At 43.9% G+C, this 23,122-nt stretch overlaps 1 protein-coding gene across 1 annotated transcript; it reads right to left on the bottom strand.

The window, feature by feature from the left end:
• Window positions 1-418: 418 nt before the first annotated feature.
• PLAC8L1 (PLAC8 like 1) lies at window positions 419-22,467 on the bottom strand. Its single transcript, XM_062189733.1, has 4 exons — window positions 22,343-22,467; window positions 14,602-14,738; window positions 2,135-2,271; window positions 419-626 (listed from the first exon to the last, which is right to left on the bottom strand). The coding sequence occupies exons 1-4, from the start codon at window positions 22,465-22,467 to the stop codon at window positions 486-488; spliced, it is 540 nt and encodes a 179-aa protein (XP_062045717.1). The 3' UTR covers window positions 419-485.
• Window positions 22,468-23,122: the final 655 nt, after the last annotated feature.

Below are 23,122 nucleotides of genomic sequence, written 5' to 3'. Positions count from 1 at the left end.
TTTGAGGTCAGAACCGACCTGAGACTTTCCCTTTGACGCAGTCAGGACAAAGGAAGGAATATGGCTTATGTAGTTCAGCAGCATCTGGTACCAAGTGCAGGTGCTAATTGAAATTCACCATGCCCTACCCCTTCTCTAACACTCTGGGGACAGTTGCTTGACCTAAGAAGGCCACACAGCAAGTCTTCCAGCCTCCTGGTGGAGAGCTAGGGGAGGGGACCATGCAACCTTCCAAAACCCCAGGCAAGGGCAGGGGTGCAGGCCACAATATTTACCCCTGAAATCTGCTTTACAGGCTGAACCAGAATAGCAAATTCAGATAAATAGCAAAGCCTTCATCAGGAAAGGAAAACAACAGTAGAGAGAGTAGGGGCATTAATCATTTATTTTCATACTGTTTAGTGAAAATTCGAAGGAAAGAAAAAAATCTCCTAAGAAGAGTTTGGGAGGAGAGCAGAGTAAGTAGGAGGAGTTGTCTTGCTGAGTCAAACCAGGGTGTCCTTAGGTGCAGCGACCGCACAGATTTCATAGAGATGGGAGGTCCTCATCTTGAGTTCCCGAGCCACCTGACAGATGGAAAGGGGCCAACAGCAGTGCACCACCAGCCAGTCCTCGCACAGCGTGCCCTAGGGCGAGACCAGGGTCTTTGTTCTCCCACAATTGTACATTCTCCTCCATTTCCTGGAGACCTATACAGTTCCCTGCTGACTCATCCCACCCACTGTCTCTAAGATCCACCAACATTGAGGGTCACTGGGTGGCCCAAGTGCCCAGAAGCTAGGCAGCCAGTCAGTACCTACAATTCACAGCCTACCCTTCAGACTTCTCCATCACCACCTGGGTTCTATCTTTCTCTTAGGACCTAACATTTATACTTATTTATTTCTTTGGAGTGGTTAATAAGTAAACATGGTCCAAAAATAAAAAGTTAATGCCCAAATACAGCTGTTCCCAGCCACCCAGTTACCTGTCTAGAAACAACACAAGAAGTTGGTAACAATGGAACTTCCAGGGAAGTTCCATGTCTACATAGGCATATACATGTATCATCTTTTTATGTAAATAGTTACATCTATGCCTTTTTGTCCTTCACTTAAAAATATGTCAGAAGGGGGCAGCGGGTTAAAGCCATGGCCTGAAGTGCTGGCCATACAGGTGCCAGTTCCAGTCCCCGCTGCTCCTTTCCAATCCAGCTCTTTGCTATGGCATGGGAAAGCAGTAGAAGATTGCCCAGGTCCTTGGGTCCCTGCACCCACATGGGAGACCCGGAGGAAGCTCCTGGCTCCTGACTTCAGATAGGCTCAGCTCCAGCCATTGCGGCCATCTGGGGAATGAACCAGCAGGTGGAGGACCTCTCTCTCTGTCTCTACTTCTCTCTGAAACACTGTCTTTGAAATAAAAAAATAAATAAATCTTTTTTATATATATATATATATATATATATATATATATATATATATGAGGGATCACTCGTAGAAGGCATAAAGAGATGCCTTTTAAAAATCTGTCCACATTTAACATGTACGACTTGTCCTTTCCTAATCTCCCATGTATTTCAGTTTCCACTATACTGGAAGTTGACTATCTGGCTCTTTGAAAGACTCCCAGGAAACCACCAAAATGAATTCTGCACATGTCATGTAAATGCTGCACATGTCACATATTTTAAGTCAGATTCCCAAGTATCCCCTCCAAACCTTGTGTGATTCTATCTGCCATCTTCTCTTGATATATTAACAAAAAGCTAGCAGGTGGTTTTATTTCTGTAGATGTCCATGACTGTAAAATGATGAGGGTGGCAGAGTAAGACTAACAATCACGGCCATATCCTCCAATCACCCTTCATCAAAGCACAGCTTGGGAGCACCCTGACCAACAATCTGCATTATCATTTTCCCCTTGAAAATACCATTTATCATATAGGATTTTTGTGAACTTACATTTCCTAGTAAAGAATGAAATGGGAAATTTCTTTCCTTCCCTAAAGTTTGCCACTAAGTGGGGTATTTTTAAGTATCCTCACCCATACCTCCTTTTTTTGGCAGGGTGGGGCAGGGGGAGGAATCACAAATTTGGAAGACATCCAGGTTCTTATATAGATCCAGGTTCACACAGACCATCCATATACACTTACCCGTATTTTATGTCTCTCTCTGGTGCCAATTCTCAGTGCAAAGGTGGATCCAGGTAACAATGGCCAACAAAGACACTCTCCATAATGCCTGGCAATGTCACACTCAAGACACATCGGACAAAACAGACCACAGAAACCTGTCAATAACCACAAAAAAGAAAGCCCAAGTTCTCACATGTTCTTGGAGCCACTTCACATCTCAAAAAGCACTTACAAGCCTCTGCCACCAACTTAATTCTGCATTGTCTCCCTACAATCAGAGGCTGGCAATAAAAACCAGTCCTCAAAACTTAGTATAGGAAAATTGCTGTAACTGAGTCACATCAAAATTGCCTTCTTTTGTTAAACACTGACAAAGTTGAGCATGATACAATTCTGTTAGCACTGACTGTAGTAATTGGTTGTTTCATCAAGAGAAAAATGTTAAATAATTCTTTTACAGTTGAATCATAACTGTCAGTTCTATTAATCTAATTTCCATATTTAAGATAGATATAGTATATAGAATACTTCTGAGTATCAGATGTATTTTTCTTTAAATGTGATAAAAAATTGTTAATGATACACTTTTACGGTACATTTTATTCTATTTCTCAGACCAGAAGGTTACTCTCATTTTTGTTCGTTTCAAGGAACCATTGACATCTGACAGTTTTAATCTGCAAACTATTAGGAGCTTTGTTCCTTGAACATCAGCTGGAAACAACCTGTCATTTATTAGTTCATTCATCTTTAACTCTTGTTATTGTGTCTGACACATTTTGCATGAATCTTCTAGCACAGAGGTTTTATTCAAAAATATATTTGGGTCACATACCCTTTGAGAATATAATAAAAGCTATGAACTCGGCCGGCGCCATGGCTTAACAGGCTAATCCTCCGCCTTGCGGCGCTGACACACCGGGTACTAGTCTCGGTTGGGGAGCCGGATTCTATCCCGGTTGCCCCTCTTCCAGGCCAGCTCTCTGCTATGGCCCGGGAAGGCAGTGGAGGATGGCCCAAGTCCTTGGGCCCTGCACCCGCATGGCTGACTTCGGATCAGCGAGATGCGCCGGCCGCAGCGGTCATTGGAGGGTGAACCAACGGCAAAAAGGAAGACCTTTCTCTCTGTCTCTCTCTCTCTCACTATCCACTCTGCCTGTCAAAAAAAAGAAAAAAGAAAAAAGCTATGAACTCACTTCATAAGGGAAAAGAAAAATGTATGCACATACACATATACTGAATTCCACAGGGTTTATGGATCCACTGAAAACTATTACTGGACCAAGGTAGGATCCCTGATATACAGTTAAAAGTTATGTCATTTGTCGCTACGAAAGATGACAATCCTAACAAATGCACATAGTTAGGACTAGGAAATAGAAAAAAATACCAAGCGTTATAACCATAATCCTTGAGAATTGTACAAAATAAATCTTTTGTTGAGGTGTAATTTGTACACAGGAAGATGTGCAGTCATAGTGGACGAGTTTCTACAGATTCACCCAAGTAATTAAATATGTAGAACAGTATCATCACCCAGAGTTCCTCGTGCCTTTCCAGTCAATGCCAACCCTCCCACTTCCCCTTCCAGAGGCAACCATTGTTCCAACTTCTATTCCCATTAATGATATTTGTCTCTTCTTGGACTCCATATAAATGGAATCATCTTTACCTTTGCATCTGAATTCTTTAAACACCGTGTTTTTTCTAGATTCACCTACGGTATTACATGAATCTGTAGCTACATATTTAATTTTGAGTGATAGTCCATTCTAATAACCTTCCACAAATTTTCTTATCCATACCCCCATTGATGGATGGTCAATCACTCCATCTTCTTACTATTATGAATAAGGAAGCTATGAATACTCATCTATAAGTACTTGTGTGTATATTTGTTTTCATTTCACTTGAGGGGATTCCTGGGAGTAGAACTGCCAGGTCATAGGGCAGATAGATATCTAACTTTACGAGAAATAGCAAACAGTTCTCCAAGTATCTGTGCTGACACTCCCTCCAGCAATGTACAAGATGTTCTAACCGTTCCACACCCTCACCAACCATCGTTACCAATTTCTTGGTGCTGCCAGCCTTTTCCACTTTAGTCATTCTAGGGAATGCAAAGCAATGGTCACCTTAGCCCTTTAGTGCAGCAAGTTCAAAGTCTTATGTACCATGACATGGGCACCTAGAAGAACTTCCTGTCAACATCCTGTCCCTGCTTATACTTCCCTCCCCAACAGTAAGTACTGCGAAGCTTTACTCCAAACTTCAGTGACAATGAGGCAATAAGTCAGGTGTGCTACTTTGTCTTAGAACTCTCAAGATATGCTCTAGGACTCGAGACAGCTTCAAGTTTACACAGTGCTTGAAGTAGTAGTGGTTGAAGCTGGGGAGGAGGGATAGAGCAGGCTATCTCTGAGGAGCAAGACACCTTTTTCATCCATTCAGGAGTCTCAACACAGTCAATTATCTGCTGTGAGCATCACTTGGCCCACGGCAAGCGCTGAATTCAGTCTCTCATAAGTCTAGGATATTTCATTCTGCACTGAAAAATAAAATTCCTTGGGGCCTGTGCTGTGGTGTAGTGGATTAAGGCCCTGGTCTGCCACACTGGCATCCTGTATGGGCACCAGTTCATCTCCTAGAAGCTCCACTTCCAATCCAGCTCCCTCCTAATGCACCTGGGAAAGCAGCGGAGGACAGCCCAAGTCCTTGGGCCCCTGCACCCACATGGGAAACCTGCAGGAAGCTCCTGGCTTCAGATTGGCACAGCTCCGGCCATTGTGGTCATTTGGGGAGTGAACCAGCAGATGGAAGACCCTGCTCTCTCTCTCTCTCTCTAGCAGATGGAAGGCCCTTCTCTCTCTCTCTCTCTCTCTCTCTCTCTCTCTCTCTCTCTCTCTCTCTATCTTCCTCTCTGTAACTCTGTCTTTCAAATAAATAAATCTTTGAAGAAAATAAAATAAAATCCCAGGGAGAACAGCAGGCCCCACCTGGCACTGACCATTGGAACAGCTCAAAGAACAACAAAAGGTCCAATAAAAACGTACCAGTAGGTAGAGAGTGGTCACAATGTGTGCAATCTTGAAATAGAAAAATCTGGAATCAGTGGCCCATAGAAACCAATCAACTTCTACTTTATGAATGAATTATGAAATACAGAAAATCCCATCAAATAAAAAATCAATCAAAAGTTGCATGATTGTAAAGCTGGCAAACTAAGTGACCGATAAATTGTGTTTTCACAATTGCTTCAGCTGCAACACTTTAACTGCTTAAAAGAAATGCCCACTTCCCTTAGCAAGTATATTGCAAAGCTGTTTATGTGCATTGGAACTCCTGTACCATATTTTTATGACTCATATGCCTTTTTTAAAAAAAACTCATGCTGTTATCTTTATTTTTAATCTTTTGTGTCATATAATCATGTTATCTAAGTGCTCATTAGCAGGTGGTACGAGAGGCTGAAGGAAACACACCCAAAATTCTTTAAAAGTCAGATGTGGTTTAAAACACAACACACACACACACACACACACTATAGAACAAACTTTTATTATATAACAGCTAATATCTATATAGCTCTGGTAAAAATACAGTTTCCCTATTTTAACTCATTTAATCTCTCTATCAGTCATATAAAATAGGTCCTGTTATTATCCTCATTTTTATAGATGGGGAAACTGACACCTAGAAGTCTTAAGCAATTTGCCCAGATTCAATGATTACCAGCGAGGGGCAGAGGCCAGATCTGAACTCAGGCAGTCTGACCTCCAGGTCCTACCAACTACACATGCAACCACATCTTCTCACGCTTTCCACATCTATCTGTTACGCCACAGGGTTGTGGATTTGTGTGCTCCAGAGCACCGTCCTCGCTATCATTACTTCAGTTTTATTCCTGTTGGGCACTCTTAAATCATGCAACTTCTTTAAAAATGATCTTTTAGGCTGGCGCCATGGCTCAACAGGCTAATCCTCCACCTAGTGGCGCCAGCAAACCGGGTTCTAGTTCTGGTCAGGGCTCTGGATCCTGTCCCGGTTGCCCCTCTTCCAGTCCAGCTCTCTGCTGTGGCCCGGGAAGGCAGTGGAGGATGGCCCAAGTGCTTGTGCCCTGCATCCGCATGGGAGACCAGGAGAAGCACCTGGCTCCTGGCTTCAGATCAGCGTGGTGTGCCGGCCACAGCGCGCCGGCCGCAGCAGCCATTGGAGGGTGAACCAACGGCAAAGGAAGACCTTTCTCTCTGTCTCTCTCTCTCACTGTCCACTCTGCCTGTTAAAAATGAAATAAATAAATAAATAAATAAAATATTAAAAAATAAAAATAAAAATGATCTTTTGTGTCAATTATTACTGCTCTGTACTGCAAGGAGTGCTGGGAGATATGCAAATTGCAAATCAGGGCAGCATTGTGGCATAAAAGGTTAAACTGCGACCTGCAATGCTGGTATCCCCTATGGGGACCGTTTGAGCTTCAGCTGCTCCACTTCTAACCTAGCTCCCTGCTAATGCCCTTGGGAAAGCAGCAGAAGATGGCCCAAGTCCTTGGGCCACTGCACCCACATGGGAGACCTGGAAGAAGTTCCTGACTCCTGGCTTCGGCCTGGCTTAGCCCCAGCTGTTGTGGCCATTTGAAGAGTGAACCAGCAGATAGATGATCTCTCTCTTTCTGTATCACCCTCTCTCTCTGTAACCCTGCCTTTCAAATAAGTAAATAAATCTTTAAACAAAAAAAAGAAAGAAAGAAAGAAAATAGTCAAATCATACCCCAAGAATAGATGTGCACAAAGAGGACCATGGGGTCCTTTGTCTTTAACAGAATTTACTGCAATACCTACTGATGGAACAAAGACATAAACCTCAGCCATTCTAGCTCCTTGCCCGAAAATAGATAAAACTGGAATTTACCCCTTATCCCTGAATCCTTCCAAGAGATCATCTCGGTCTCACATCCTGCATTGCTCCCCACCCCCCACCACACCACCCCCTGCATTCTTTTCCAGGTTTGAAAAACCTGTTATGGAGAAACTCACCTCTAGCTACTGCCCCCCACCCAACTCTGGACTCTTAGCATATCCTAAGATAATAAGGCCCAGCCTGCTGAGGGCCTGGGCCCTCTGCCATGTATTCCCTCTGTGTGCACACTGGCAACTGGTCACCCACCTCTGTGAATAAATTCATTCTGGCTGCAAGTTTGTATCCTGTCTCCTCTCTATTCTGTATCCCTTTTTATTGACACCATCACAGGCCTAAAGTATCTATAATACACAAAGAACTCCTATAGACCAATACATAAAAGATTAAACCAAAGATGGGAACAGGGCATGAGCAAATAGTTCACTGAACATGAAACACAAAGGACAATAAGAAACACGAAAAGCTGCTTAATGTCATTAGAAATGTATACTAAGGCAACAAGAAACCATTTATTATCCACAAGAATGCCAAAGTTTTCTAAGTTTGTTAATATCATCTATTGTGGGGAACCATGTTCTCCACAAATAGATGGAAGTGGAAATTGGCATGACCACTAAGGAAGACAACTTTGTTGAATCTATTACAATTTAAAATCCTGGAACCAGCATTGTGGCGTGAGGGGTAAGGCCACTGCCTGCAGTGCTGGCATCCCATATGGGTGCTGGTTCAAGTCCTGGCTGCTCCACTTCGAATCCAGCTCTCTGCTATGGCCTGGGAAGGCAGTAGAAAACGGCCCAAGTCCTTAGGCCCCTGCACCCGTGTGGGAGACCCTGAAAAAGCTCCTGGCTCCTGGCTTCATATCAGCACAGCTCCGGCTGCTGCCAATTGGGGAGTGGACCAGTAGATGGAAGACTCTCTGTGACTCTCCTTCTCTTCTCTGTGTAACTCTTTCAAATAAATAAATAAATCTTTAAAAAAAAAAATCCTATAGGACCCAGTTATTCCACTTAGCAGTATCAACCCTAGAGTAATGCTTACACAGGTATACAAGGAAACTGTCACAAGGATAGTCACTACAGCACTGTTTGTAACTTGAAATTGAAAACAATTCAGGGGCCGGCAGCTGGTTAACGCCCTGGCCTGAAGCACTGGCAACCCGTATGGGTGCAGGTTCGAGTCCTGGCTGCTCCACTTCTGATCTGGCTCTCTGCTGTGGCCCGGGAAAGCAGTGGAGGATGGCCCAGGTCCTTGGGCTCCTGCACCCCCATGTGGGAGACCCAGCTCCGACCATTGTGGCCATCTGGAGAGTGAACCATCGGATGGAAGACCTCTCTCTCTGCCTACCCTCTCTCTGTGTAACTCTGTCTTTTTTTTTTTCTTCTTTTTTTCTTTTTTCTTTTTTTCTTTTTTTATTTATTTATTTATTTTTTTATTTTTTTTGACAGGCAGAGTGGACAGTGAGAGAGAGACAGAGAGAAAGGTCTTCCTTTTGCCGTTGGTTCACCCTCCAATGGCCGCCGCGGTAGCGCGCTGCGGCCGGCGCACCGCGCTGTTCCGATGGCAGGAGCCAGGTGCTTCTCCTGGTCTCCCATGGGGTGCAGGACCCAAGCACTTGGGCCATCCTCCACTGCACTCCCTAGCCACAGCAGAGAGCTGGCCTGGAAGAGGGGCAACCGGGACAGGATCGGTGCCCCGACCGGGACTAGAACCCGGTGTGCCGGCGCTGCAAGGCGGAGGATTAGCCTAGTGAGCCACAGCGCCGGCCGTAACTTTGTCTTTCAAATAAATAAATAAATCTTTAAAAAAATAAAAATAAAACAATTCAAATGTACTTTAATAGCCTGAAGTACAAGTTACCAGGAGATATAACCATTCATGGAATAATTAAGAATGCAGGGAGAGATCAATTAAATACCAACAAAGCTAAATCTCTAAGATACATATTGAATTTTAAAAAAAGACACATTGCTCAATGACATGTACAGCATAATACAACTAACACTTTGTAAGGTATTGTGGGTGGAAATTTCACAGAAGCACATTTTACATCAATTATTACAAAGAGGCAGAACCTTCTAACATTAAGAGATGCTCAAAAAAGGAATGGAGCACAGTCATACATTGCCAGTGGGAGTATAAATTAATCCAACTTCTAAGTGGAAAGCTATTTGGCAATATCTTAGCAAGAGCTAAAACAGCCTATTTTATTTGACAGGCAGGTTTACTCCTCAGCAACTGTCCAACAGTTCAACTTCCATGTGTGAAATGACACCTGGACAAAGACAGCCATACAGCATTGGTTTGAACAGCAAAATGTGTGGAAACCACAGAAAGGTCCACCAATGGGAACTTCTCCATAAATAAACTGTAGCACATTCATACAATGAAATTTCTGCAGCAATTTAAGAAGTCTGATCACCTAGGCAGATTGTTAAATTAAAACACAACAGGGACCGGTGCTGTGGCACAGCAGGTTAACACCCTGGCCTGAAGTACCAGCATCCCATATGGGCACCAGTTCGAGACCCGGCTGCTCTACTTCCAATCCAGCTCTCTGCTATGGTCTGGGAAAGCAGTGGAAGATGGCCCAAGTCCTTGGGCCCCTGCACCCACATGGGAGACCCAGAAGAAGCCCTCGGCTCCTAGCTTCGGATGGGCACAGCTCCATCCGTTGCGGCCAACTGGGGAGTGACTCATCGGATGGAGGACCTCTCTCTCTCTCTCTCTCTCTCTGCCTCTCCCTTCTCTCTGCAACTCTTTCAAATAAATAAATAAATTTTTAATTAAAAAATTAAAACACAATAAAGGTACAGAATAGTAAGTGCTTATAAGTCTACCATTTTTATAAATCATACATATACACACAAGCAACAAAGCAAAATATCAGAAAGGATAGATACCAAAATACTAACAACAGTTATAGCATATTGCTTTTTTCTTTTACAGTTTTTCATTTTTGTTTTTTATAATGATTATATAATACTTTTATTAATTCTTAAAATCTATTTTCACGATTTCAATTTTTATATGTGCTTAAAAACATGGACGATGTCTGTGTTCCGGTAAGAGTACCCTCTGGAGAGAGCTGGGTGGTGGAAAGCAGGCTGGAGTGCTTGCTTTTCGTATTCAAAAGGGGTAGGCAGGTTTGAATTCTGCATCATGGCCATGGTGACCTATTCAAAAGGACTTCAAAGCATAGAGGGGCCTCCCTGCTAATGGCCTGGGAAAGGCAGAAGAAGATGGCCTAATTGTTTGGGCCCCTGCCACTCATATGGCAGACCCAGAAGGAGCTCCTGGCTCCTGGCTCTGGCCTACCCCAGTGATTTATAGTGATATTTTTCCAGGCAATTGGACCCCAATAGTAAATTTATGAAATTATCTTTTCATTATTGTTAGCCAGAGTTCCCTGGCCTGGCCAAGCAGTAGACTTGAGGCCCAAACTAGGCTAATTGAGTTGCTTCTACTGAAACATCAATTATCAGACAGACAGCAGAAGGATAAAAACATTTGAAGTTGATTGGACTGTAAGTTAGCTCCTGATACTAATGCAACCGGGGCCAGCACCATGGCACAATAGGTTAATCCTCTGCCTGCGGTGCCAGCATCCCATATGGGCTCCAGGTTCTAGTTCCGGTTGCTCTTCTTCCAGTCTAGCTCTCTGCTGTGGCCTGGGATAGCAGTGGAGGATGGCCCAAGTGCTTGGGCCCCTGCACCCACGTGGGAGACCAGAAACAAACTCCTAGCTCCTGGTTTTGGATCGGTGCAGCTCCAGCCATTGTGGCCATTTGGAGAGTGAACCAACGGAAGGAAGACCTTTCTCTCTCTCACTGTCTGTAAAACTCTACCTGTCAAATAAATTAAAAAAAAAAAAAAGCAACTGTCCATTCAGGTCTTGGTTTTTAACTGAATTTTGATTCTCTGAGCTGCCTTGTACCTTCCGATGGAATCTAATTTTGCTGTTCAGTTTCCTAGGGATACTGTAACAAAATACCACAAGCTAGGCAGCTTTAAACAACCGATATTATTCTCTCACAGGATGATTCTAGAGGCTAGAAGTCTAAAATCAAGATGTTGGCAGAGTTGGTTTCACCTAAATAGCCCAAGGGAGAATGTGTTCCCTGTCTCTTTCCTAGCTTCTGAGGGCTGCTGGCAATCCCACATCTTCCTTGGCTTGTAGATGTCACTCCAATCTCTGCCTCTGCCTAATCCAGTCACTTACTAGGGCCCATCCTAAGCCAGTATGACTTTATTCTGACTACACTGTAAAGACCCTATTTCCAAATAAGATCACATTCAGATACTCCAAAATTATGTAAATTTTAAGGAAACTCTATTCAACCTAGTATGGCTGACAACTAAAAATACCTAACTGATTCAGTTAAACTCCAAAGTGGTGTTAAGAGTGGAGTCTACTGCACCCGCATGGGAGACCAGGAGAAGCACCTGGCTCCTGGCTTCGGATCAGTGAGACGCGCCGGCCGCAGCGGCCATTGGAGGGTGAACCAACGGCAAAAAGGAAGACCTTTCTCTCTGTATCTCTCTCACTATCCACTCTGCCTGTCAAAAAAAAAAAAAAAAAGAGTGGAGTCTATCAATTGCTTTAAACAGCACTCTGACCTCAGAATCAGCCCTTAAGGCATTCTGTTCTGGCTGAAAAGCCCATGAGAGTCTGGCAGGCATGGAAAGCCAAGACACCGTGGCAGAAAAAATGTCCTATGTGAAGGATCTCTGTGAATGAGACCTCAGTGGAAAGAAGTGGCCATCAAAGGATGTACTTTTCTCTAAAGATAGGAGAGAACTTCCACTTTGAGCCTCAGGTGGTCATTGATGTCATACATAAGAGTGTTAATTGTGAAATTAACAAGAGCCACTGTGCAGGACCTCTATCCTCAATGACTTGCATTATGAGAGTTAACTATAAAACTGGTTCTCAAACTGTGTGTGTGTGTGTGTGTGTGAATTGTTGATATCTTTACTTACTATAGAGTTGGTCTTCTGTATACAAAGTTAATGGAAAATGAATCTCAATGAAGAATGTGTCTGGCAAGGGGAAAGGGAGGAGGTGCAGTGGAAACTGGGGTGGGAGGGCAGGTATGGTGGGAAGAACCACTATATTCCTAAAGTTAAAATTAAGAAACTTCTACCCATTAAATAAAAGGTTTCTTTGGGGAAAAAAAATTTAAAAAAAAAATAAAAGAGTGGGGTCTATGCATTATCTGCTTTACTCTTGATTCACCCTTAAGGTAGGCACCTGGGAGGTAGAAAAATGTAGAGCCATAAAACATGCTCAAGGTCATATGGCTAGTAAGAGGCAGAGTTAGAAATCAAGCTGGGGCCAGCACCATGGCTCACTTGGTTAATCCTCCATCTGTGGCACCAGCATCCCATATGGGCGCCGGGTTCTAGTCCCGGTTGCTCCTCTTCCAGTTCAGCTCTCTGCTGTGGCCCAGGAGGTCAGTGGAGGATGGCCCAAGTGCTTGGGCCCCTGAACACACATGGGGGACCAGAAGAAGCACCTGGCTCCTGGCTTCGGATTGGCGTAGCTCCAGCTGTAATAGCCATTTGGTTGGTGAACCAACAAAAGGAAGACCTTTCTTTCTGTCTCTCTCACTAACTCTGTCAAATAAATAAAAAAAAAATCAGGGTGAAGTCTATCTCTGAAACAAACCTGTTCTCTTAACCACTGCATGATATTCCAGGCTTCGCCCTAGTTGAAAGTGCAGTGATGTTCCCCCAGTCCCCAACATTTAGCTATAAAAGGAAAACGATCCTCATATCAGTCCAAGGCTAGATCTCCACATCTCTGCACGGTTGGCTACTCTACCTTCTCTGTACCTTGAGTGAAAGCCAAAGTCACTGTAACAGCAGAGAACCAGGAAGACTCCTGAGAGGCACAGAATGGCTGCTGTCAGTGGTCAGGTCACAAACCCACTTCAGTGGCCGTGTCAGGAAGAGACCGCCAAGCTCTGGATCACAGGGAAGACTTTCTTTTTCTTTTTGGAAAGAATGATTTATTTATTTGAAGGTCAAGTTACAGAGAGTGAGAGATATCTTCCATCTACTGGTTCACTCCCCAAATGGCTGCACTGGCCAGAACTAAGCCAAGCCTAAGCCAGGAGCCAAGAGATTCTTCGAGTCTCCCACGTAGGTGCAGGGACCCAAAGACTTGAGCCGTCTTCCACTGTTTTCCCAAGCCATAGCAGAGAGCTGGATTAGAAGAGGAGCAGCCGGGACACAAACCAGAGCCCATATGGGATATCGGCACTGCAGGCAGCAGCTTTACCTGCTACGCCACAATGCCAGCCCCAGGTAAGACTTTCAACTGAATGAGGACTGCCTCAGAACTCTAGGGTGGGTCTATCCTGTGAGGATTTAACGACAAACTGAGATCTTGCCAGAAGCCTTTAGAGGATGAGGAGAGTCATTTCTTCAAAAAGATTAGACCCAAGCTCTATTGAGTTTTGAACCTAAGAGATTTGCCCTTGTATCTAAACTGATTTCCCACTCCTGTGAAAGAGATTCCATGACCCAATTACTCCCTAGGGCAAGAGTATCAGGTCCTAGCAGGGATCCCTGACATGTACCAGAGGTGGGTCAGTCTATCCTAAGGTAGAAAGAGATGAATGTGTTTTAAACTTCAAACCCAGGGTAACATCATATAACCAGAGGACAATTTGTATCTCTCTACAGCTGAACTAGGGTCTGAAAAAATTTCAATCTGTAAAGGAGAGTTACCCTATAATTTTTCTTGTGTTTAATAAGACTACTACATATTCTTCACAAAAATATTGAAGAGATAAACAAAAAGAAAATTAAAATCACTCATTAGCCTACCATCCAGAGACACCTGCTATAAATAAAAACATTTGTATTCATATCCTCCCAGATATGTTTCTAAGAATTTCCCCCTGAAAAAAACGCTAATGTTCATCATTTTGCAATCTTCTTCTCTAACCTGAAAATGTATCGAAAACATCTTTTCATTTCTTAAAGTGCCATTTTCTGATAGGACTTTTCGTGACTGTATAATAACTCTTTCTATGAATATTTACATTGTTGAATTGTTACTCTGTTGAATATTTACGTTGTTCCAGGTTTTTGCTGTAATAACCAATACTGCAAAATTTAATGTTCCCACTAAATCTTCGCAAATGATTTATTTTCTCAGACTAAGCTCCTAAAAATGTAATTACTAGGTCAAAATCTATGTAACACTCAAGGTCTTTTCTATATGTATTACTAAGCCTTCTACCAGGATGACTGTACCAACTCACACTCCCACCAGCAGTGAACAAAGGAAGCTATTTTGCGCACCTTTGCCAATAGTGGATTTTGTGATTAAAAAAAAAATCTTGAGAGTAGCCCTTCTTCTACGAAAGCATTCACACTGCTGAAAAACAAGATTTTTCCAGCCAAGGAGTGCATCTGAGTCACTAAAAGATTAGTCTTGTTATTCTGAAGCCATTTAATTTCTCTCCTGGGGGCCTGATGTAGCTTTTCTACTCATTGATGTCTTGGCAAAGGAAACAGCGAGGAGGAGCTCAAATGAAAAATCAAAAACGTACACACTCTCCTGTCTCTGCAGATACTGAAGAGGCCGGTGCTCCAGTCCCCGCCCGTCTGTACAATCGCCGTGACTGTGGTCCTAGCACTGGCCCCGCGGACTGGCTGCTTCACCACCGTGCCGGCTGCTCCATGGCTCCTGGAAAATCAAGGACAGAGATGAACTTGGAAACCAAGATGTTTCAGAAGGGTAACATGAGGCCAGGGCAGAGCAAAAACGGGGAAGTTAGGACCCAGTTGTGCCAAGGGCTCCTAACTCACAGCCCAAGCTGCCTTCACACCCTCCCTCTCCTGCACCAAGGCATTCTCCCCTGGACTTTTTGCCCTGGCTCTGTTAACAACATTTTTATTCCAAATCCTTTCACTCAAATTCAACATCCTGTCCACTTCTTCACGGTTTCATAAAAGGAAAGTTCACAAATTTGAAACCAAGTGGTCTCGGTTTAAATCCCAGCATGCCAAGTCCTAGAGGCTTGATCTTGGTTATGTGGCTTAACCTCTCTGCTTTCCATTGGCTCAGATGAAAAAAACTACCTCTGGGGTTCCTGTGTGAGTGAAGGACATACAATGATACTACTGTGTCCAGAGGGTGACCCTCGATGAGCTGCACCCTCAGGTATTGAACCCTGATAAGGAACCAGACTGAGCAGACAGTCTTAACATTCTGAATTAGAAAACGAAGGCCAAGGGCTAGACCCCAAATACAAGGTGAGGAAAACTTCCTTCTCATGCTGATGCCGAATCAACTTTACATGAACGTCAACTACTGGAGTGTCTGGAGTGCCAGCCGTGGTGCAGGACAAGCTGCACCTGACCTCATGGAAGGCGTGGAGGGCTCACAGAATGAGTCCCAGCCTGGCCAATGTGGTCATTACTGTGTTCTGTGCTTCTCGGACCTCGTGAAGAGTTTGTACCTCATGCTCTCTCACTAGGTGCTGGCTTCTACCGTGTTATGATCCAGCATGAAGACCCTCACCAGATGCGGCCTCCAGAATACAGAGCCAAATAAACTTCCACTGGTTATGATTTAAAAAAAAAAAAAAAAAAAGAGGCAGGTAGGTAGTGCTGCTTGCAACAACTGAATCCTGTATCAGAATGGTTCCGTTTGAGTCCAGCCTCTGCTTCTAATTCCAGCTTCCTGCTAATCGCACCCTAGGAGGCAGCAGGTGACTCAAGTACTTGGATTCCTACTACCCACAGGAGACCTGGACTGAATTATGGGCTCCAGCTTTGACCTAGCTGTGGGTATTTGGGGAGTTAACCAATGGTTGGAAGTTCTGCCTCTGTCTCTCTCTTTCAAGTAAATAAAAATAATTTTTTAAACAAGAGTTTGCACCTGATTTCATACTTGAGACAAAATTAACAAGAGGCAGTGACATTTCTTCCTATAAATGTTGTAGCAGAAATAGTCATTGAAGGGGCCGGCACTGTGGTATAAAATGGTGTAAAAGGTGAAGCCTCTACCTGCAGTGCTGGCATCCCATATGGACGTTGGTTCGAGTCCTGGCTGTTCCACTTCTGATCCAGCTTTCTGCTAATGCCCCTGGGAAAGCAGCAGAGGATGGTCCAAGTACTTGGGCCTCTGCATTCATGTAGGAGACCAAGAAGAAGCTCCTGGCTTTGACCTGGCCCAGCCCTGGCCATTGCAGCCATTAGGGGGATGAAGCAGCGTATGGAAGATTTCTCTTTCTCCCTGACTCCTTCTCTCTCTGTATTTCTACCTTTCAAGTAAATAAATCTTTATTTTTTAAAAAAATGGTCATTGAAGTGCAGCACCTGGTGGCCAGAGCCAAACATTCCTGACCACTCTTAAGGCAACTGAGGGCATCTTGGAAACAGCTGGGGAGCTCTCTGAGAGCCTCTTACGCAGCCAACGGCATTTCATGGTATCATAATATGGATTGCACTCTTCTTGTTATTAAACAAGGAGTGAACCAGAGGATGGAAGATCTCTTTCTCTCTCTGTCTCTCTCTCTCTTTCAGGTAGATAAAATAAATCTTAAAAAAAAAAAAAAATCCCCAAGCCTTACTCCAGGCCAAATATACAGGTCTCAAAGGATGAAATATAGTAATCAGTATCATAATAAGTTTCCTGGGTATTTAAGAACTCAACATAAGGCCGGCGCCGTGGCTCAACAGGCTAATCCTCCACCTTGCGGCACCGGCACACCGGGTTCTAGTCCCGGTCGGGGCGCCGGATTCTATCCCGGTTGCCCCTCTTCCAGGCCAGCTCTCTGCTGTGGCCCAGGAAGGCAGTGGAGGATGGCCCAAGTCCTTGGGAAACCAGGATAAGCACCTGGCTCCTGGCTTCGGATCAGCGTGATGCACCGGCCGCAGCGGCCACTGGAGGGTGAACCAGCGGCAAAAAGGAAGACCTTTCTCTCTGCCTCTCTCTCTCTCACTATCCACTCTGTCAAAAAATAAAAAATTAAAAATTAAAAAAAAATTTAAAAAGGATTATTATTTAAAAAAATAAGAACTCAACATAAAATCACCCTAAAACCTGAAACCAGTGAGTGTAACAGCTTCCAAGCCTCCGCTAGCTCACTGGTGATGTCAGCCTAACAAAGATGACAAGGAAAATACAATGGGAGGTAGGCTGGAAGGGAAGAGAAGGCGTGGCACATACACAGGTAAAATGTCAGTAAGACACTGAGAGAATGCCTAACAAAGAGCTGAAAATGCTGCAGCAGAGCTAGGAAGAGAGGTTAGGGATGGGAGTGCAGAAGTGTGAAGTGGATCTCTGAAACACCCCCAGCCCCTTTATCCAGCAGGTATTACAAAGTCTAACAAGCTTTTCCAGAGCGTGTATAATTATTTGAAACCCAAAAAAAGGTAGTGGCTCCAAAATACATATACTCAGGGCAGACGTCCCACACGAGGGTTAAGCTGCCTCTTGGGATGCCCACATTCCATACTGCAGTGCCTGGTTGGAGTCCTGGCTGCTCTGACTCCCACCCAGCTTCCTGCTAATGTGCAGAATGGGGAGCAGCAGATGATGGCTCACGTACTTGGGTACCTGCCACCCACATGAGAGGCCCAGATTGAGTTCCAGGTCCCTGGCTTCAACCTTGCCCAGTCCTGGCTGTTGCTGGCATTTAGGAAAGGATATAGTACAGGGAAGATCTTTAACAGTCTCTCTCTGTCTTTCTGTCAAATAAGATGAAAATAAATTGAAAAAACATTTTTTAAATACATGTGCTTATATAAAAACTATCAAATATAAATTATGATCTTATAAAAATCTAATATGTCAATTTCATTAATTATGGAAAACATCAAGTATAGAAATGTGTGCTTGGTAAGAAAGGTTTGGAAGGAAAGAGTGTTGTTGGTAAGAAGGGTTAAAAAGGAAAGAGTTTTTTAAATGAGGAAAGGACATGGTTTGTAAGAGTGACTTTATCCTGATGGCTAGTTTACTCTAGACTGGAATGGAAATGGTGAAATGTTTAAAGTAAGTTGAAGAGGGTGTGTGGAAGGCACAAAAGGTTATAAAAGAAAGAAATATTGGACATGCTAACTGCTGCTCCAAGAGGTATCTGTGCCATGCTCCAGGAAGAATGTTGTCTCTGGGTCAATCAGACTGGATAGGTACAAACACAAATTTGTACTTTTCCTGGACAATTCCAAACAGCTCCAGGACCAGGCCAAGCAGGGCTGGGATCTCTGGCCTGACATCTGGTCATGGAAATCCTATTTCCTCTCCTTGGCCCAATAACATCTGTAATCTTGCTGCTTCTCTTTGGACTGTGTGTTTTTAATGCCCTTGTTTGTCTTGTCTCTAACAGACTAAAAGCTGTCAAACTCCAAATGGTCACCAGACAAGGCTTCCAGCTCATTCCACTAGATGACCTGAGCAGCCCTAGGGACCAAGCAGGACAGTCTTTCCAAGGCCACTGTTGCACACCATAAGACAGATAGCAAAAGGAAATACCCAAATCCCCCTCGGCGTCCACATGCCAGCTTTGAAGAAGTTACAGAAAACGGAACTCCATCCATAATCCCAAAGAATTTTGGGTATTACCTCTTGAGGGGGGAATGTTAGGTAGGAAGTCAGTTATGAGCTTATGCGTGTGTAACAGGCCTAAAGAGAAGACATCTATGTCCAGCATATGCATCTGCATCTCAAAGTCATCCCAATAATGTTTCAGGGGCAGCCTGGCCCTCGCATCCTGCCCTGCCCCCTTGTACCTGATAACCTGCCAGGTGGAGGTCCCCACCCCTTCTGCCTGACAATCTTCCACAATCTCCCAGGTGTAGCCCAGTATCTGCATCTCAAACACCCTGCTCTGTTCCTCCTGATAACATTTGCATCCATAAAGTCCTTTGTGTCAGACCTTCAAGAGAAGTTTTTCTATTTATATCCAAAAAGCCCTTTGTTCCAAGAGGAGCAGAGGTGGGGAAGCAAGACCCATCTCCTTAAAAACCCCCAGCCTCAACTGGACTGTGCGCTCAGCCCTCTGCATCTTTGCTGAGCCATCCGCCTGGCCTGGTCAGGTGTAATCTCTCCACTCAACATGTAACCTCCCTCCTTCCTCCTCCCCAGACTCTCAGGCTCTGTCTGGAGAGGTACCCATCCGTCCTTACAGATGTCCCTTCCTAATAAACCTTGCTATTTTACCTCCCACTAAAAAAAAAAAAAAAAAAAAAAAAAGAATTCACAGTTTCAAAAATAATTTAAGTTCTCTTGTTCAGGAAAAATCCCAAGCATGAATGGGTTACCAACAGGGAGTTACTGAAATTAAATGAGTCATTCATAGTTAAATAATTTCTAAAGCAAAGTTAGAAAAGTATTTTCACTTACCATATAGCAATATATATATATATATATATATATATATATATATATATGTAGAGATAACATATGGTATTGGTACACATTAATATGCCTGTTATGATGTGTTAGGGCCTATTGCTATGAACTAAATTGTGTTCCACAAAGTTCATAAGCTGAAGCCCTAGCCTCCAAGGTGACTATATTTGGGGAAAGTGCCCTTAGGAAATGACTAAAGTTAAATGAGGTCATGGGGAGGGGGTAGATTGTGGCTCAGCAGGATTGGCAGCCTTATAAAAGAGAAAGCTCTCTCCCTCTTCCTTTCTCTCTCTTCTTCCCTCTCTCTCCACACGCATATATGGAGGACAGACCATGTGGGCACACCTCAGGCCAGAAGAGAACCCTCACCAGAACCCACCTATGCTGATATCCTGAGCTCAGACGTTCAGCCTCCAGTATCATAAGAAAATCAATCCCTTTGGTTTGAGCCACCCAGGCTATGGTATTTTGTTCCGGCAGTCTGCACATACTCATGAGGGTTCAAAGTTAGCCCTAAAGAAACCGTCTTTATGCATTTCCTATTTCCTGTACCTCCATGTGAGCCCCTTGAGATCAGAGGGCACATGCCGCTCCTCCTTGCATGCCCAGCATCTAGCACACTACCCTGAAACCTGTGGGTGCACAGTATTTGTTGAACTGGACCAGACAGACTCATGTGTCTCCTCTGTTATACTTGAGACCTCCACAAATCTACCTTCTCTAAATTTTGCGATTATAACTTTAATTTTCTGGTGAAGGCACAACTCTCAGGTGTGAAGTTTGGAAATAAATGCAGAAGGTACCCAAAAGCTTTCTGCTTCGCTCCACACAATCCAAGGCATTTTCCTGTGATGCCCGCCAGTCAGGACTTCCATCAGTGAGCTAACTGCTTCAATCATCTTTGCTCTTAGCACAAGGATTTCTTAGGACTGAGCGCCTGGATCAGATTTTCCCCTGAAATAAGCCATTTACAGCTTGCAGCCCTAGAATAGAATTTTTGGTGTCTATCTTAGTATTATGTGCATAGCACCTTTTATTATGGCACGGAAGTCTGTCTTCTATCTATTCCAAATCAAACAACCAAGAGGATAGATCTCCCTTCGAAAATAAGTTGGGGAGGGGCAGTTTGCCTAATTTGCAACTCAAGAAGTGTATAATTTCTTTCTTTAATACACTCTTTGGTCACTTTTATATTAAAATTCTTGAATTGTCTTTCATTAGCTAAAACACTTCAGTTCAAGATTACTGCTCACATGTCCTAATTAAAACTACAGAGCTACTCCTAACAGCACCTTCTATGTGCCAGGCACTTAATAGTTCAGTTAAGAACTGAAAGATTATTCAGGTGCTGTGACAATTATCAGACTAAGTAGCTCATGTAGCTTCCTGGACAGCTTTACATTACCCCCAGGGAACCTTATACCACCACGAAGAATAGCAATGAGTTTGGAAATGGTGGGCCACAGAGCTTTGCTAAATCAGATTAAATTGTCCACTTACCACCAGTTTTAACAAGCTCTTCATTTAATGGAAAGAGCACAGATTTTAGATTCAGGCACACTTAAGTTGAAATGTGGCTCAGCAGCGTTCTATTTGACTTTGGGAAATACAGTTTGTCACAGCCTTCAGCTCAGGTCTCTTCCTCCATAAAAATCTGATTCACAATATCCTAGCAGAGTAGCCATTTGGTGTAGTAGTTAAGATGCCTGCATCCCATTTTGGAGTCCCTGGGTTGGACTTCCGGCTCCAGCTCCTGACTCTGGCTTCCTGCGAATGCAGACAGCGGGAGGCAGCAGTGATGGCTCAAGTGGTCGGTTTCCTACCACACACCTGGGACCTCCCAGCCTCAGCCTCATACCAGCCCAACCACTGTGGACATTTAGGAAGTACACTGACAGAATGGGGTTCCCTCTCCCCTCCATCACGCCTTTTCGCCTTTCAAATAAAATTTAAAAGCTCCTCGGTTGCCAAGACTATTAAACAAGATTCTCCATGCAGCACATAGTAAGTATGCAGTCAATGGCAGCTACTGGTTTTTTGTTTGTTTGTTTGTTTTTTTAACTTCAGGATCCTATAAACAATCTGGGGACATTCTGTATGTGAGGGTACTTCAGAAATTTCATGAGAAAAATGAATTTAACACAGACACACTAACACCTTTCCCATACCTTTCCCATGACATCTTTGAAGACGCCTCCTACTAAGAAACAAAGGAAGAAGGAGGTCTGGGCCAGAGTCTCAATTATCACTTGATCTCTAAGTATCTTAACATTCAGTCAAGGTGACCAATCATCCAATTTTGCCTAGGATTAAGGGTTTTACCAGGATAGGGAAATTGTAGTGTTAAAACCAAGAGAGTCCCAAGACAGTTGCATCAGAGGCAAAGTGAGTTCTTGAATTATCAGGAGGCAGGAGGCTGACTCCATTCAAAGTCAGATCCATCCCTACCAGGTAACAGTGTCAGGAGGGGGAGATACACACCATTCCCCCTCTTCACAACTCTATTCTATCTTCCTCTCCTAGCAGCTGAGCACAGTCCTCACTGCTAATGCCTTCTGCGGGGATTTGGGCCTGGGGGCTTCACATCACCCTGTTCCTTAATCAAACTTGCAGGCCCAAGGATTAATTCTGCCTGCCACTCCAGCCTCTGATTACTTCAAACTCCTCACTGAAGCCAAAACCCGTGAATTTTTCTTTCAAAGGGGAGGAAATTACTGGCAGACACCAGAATAGACACTCCTTTCCTCTCTTCCCAACAGCCAAGCAAGCCCAGAAGGAACTCATCAGCCAGCCCCTCTTCAAGTACACAAGGAAACACTTAGCAAACACTGCCCAAGCCCAGACTTGTTACCTGGCTTCTTCTTGAGATTGATTTGATATACAACTAAAGAGCAAAAGCTGGAAGAAAAAAACAAAATCCTCCTTCCTACCTCAAGTTGGAAAAAAAATATTGTTCATCTTCAGAAGATATGAGTGGAAACAAAAGAGGTGAATCAGTATTCAATAAGGGAACATCCTCAGGACGCTTCGAGAAGAAACTTGCAAACCAGTTCATGGGAGGAAGTGTTTTCTTGCCACTTGAGCTATCCTTTTCCCCTTAGCAAGATGACTGATACTAAACTTGGACTTGATCCGAAGTGAAATCTCTCTCCGAAAGAATGCTGCCTTGGTATTCTGGAACCCGAGGTCATAACAGTGTGACTGAGATATTTATTTAAAGTTAGACACACACCTAACTGTGGGCATGTCCATTTTACTAATCTGAAGGAAGTGACCTCTGGAGATAGGTATAAGAAGGAAAATGAAGATATCCTTGGGGCTGGTGCTGTGGCACACTAGGTTGGTTAATCCTCCACCTGCGGTGCTGGCATCCCATATGGGCGCCGGTTCTAGTCCCAGTTGCTCCTCTTCCAGTCCAGCTCTCTGCTACGGCCTGGGATAGCAGTGGAGGATGGCCCAAGTCCTTGGGCCCCAGCACCCACGTGGGAGACCAGGAAGAAGGACCTGGCTCCTGGTTTCGGATCGGCATAGCTCCAGCCGTTGTGGCCATTTGGGGAGTGAACCAATGGAAGGAAGACCTTTCTCTCTCTCTTTCTCACTGTCTGTAACTCTACCTCTCAAATAAATAAATAAATTCTTTAAAAAAAAGAAAGAAAGAAAAGATATCCTACCTTTGGCAGGAAAATCCCTTTATTTTGAGAGGTCTGTGG

Source organism: Lepus europaeus, chromosome 4, assembly GCF_033115175.1.
Source record: "Lepus europaeus isolate LE1 chromosome 4, mLepTim1.pri, whole genome shotgun sequence".
Taxonomy (NCBI): domain Eukaryota; kingdom Metazoa; phylum Chordata; class Mammalia; order Lagomorpha; family Leporidae; genus Lepus; species Lepus europaeus.
The sequence above is the reverse complement of the archived record's forward strand: the minus strand, read 5'-3'. Positions and strand labels throughout refer to the sequence as shown.

Coding starts and splice junctions, on each gene's coding strand:
- PLAC8L1 (XM_062189733.1), bottom strand. CDS start 22,467: ATGAACTGGTTTGCAAGTTTCTTCTCGAAGCGTCCTGAGGATGTTCCC. Junction 2,272..14,601: donor CTGCAGAGACAGGAGAGTGT/GTACGTTTTTGA, acceptor GGTTATTGACAG/GTTTCTGTGGTCTGTTTTGT. Junction 627..2,134: donor GAGAGAGACATAAAATACGG/GTAAGTGTATAT, acceptor GTCTCGCCCTAG/GGCACGCTGTGCGAGGACTG.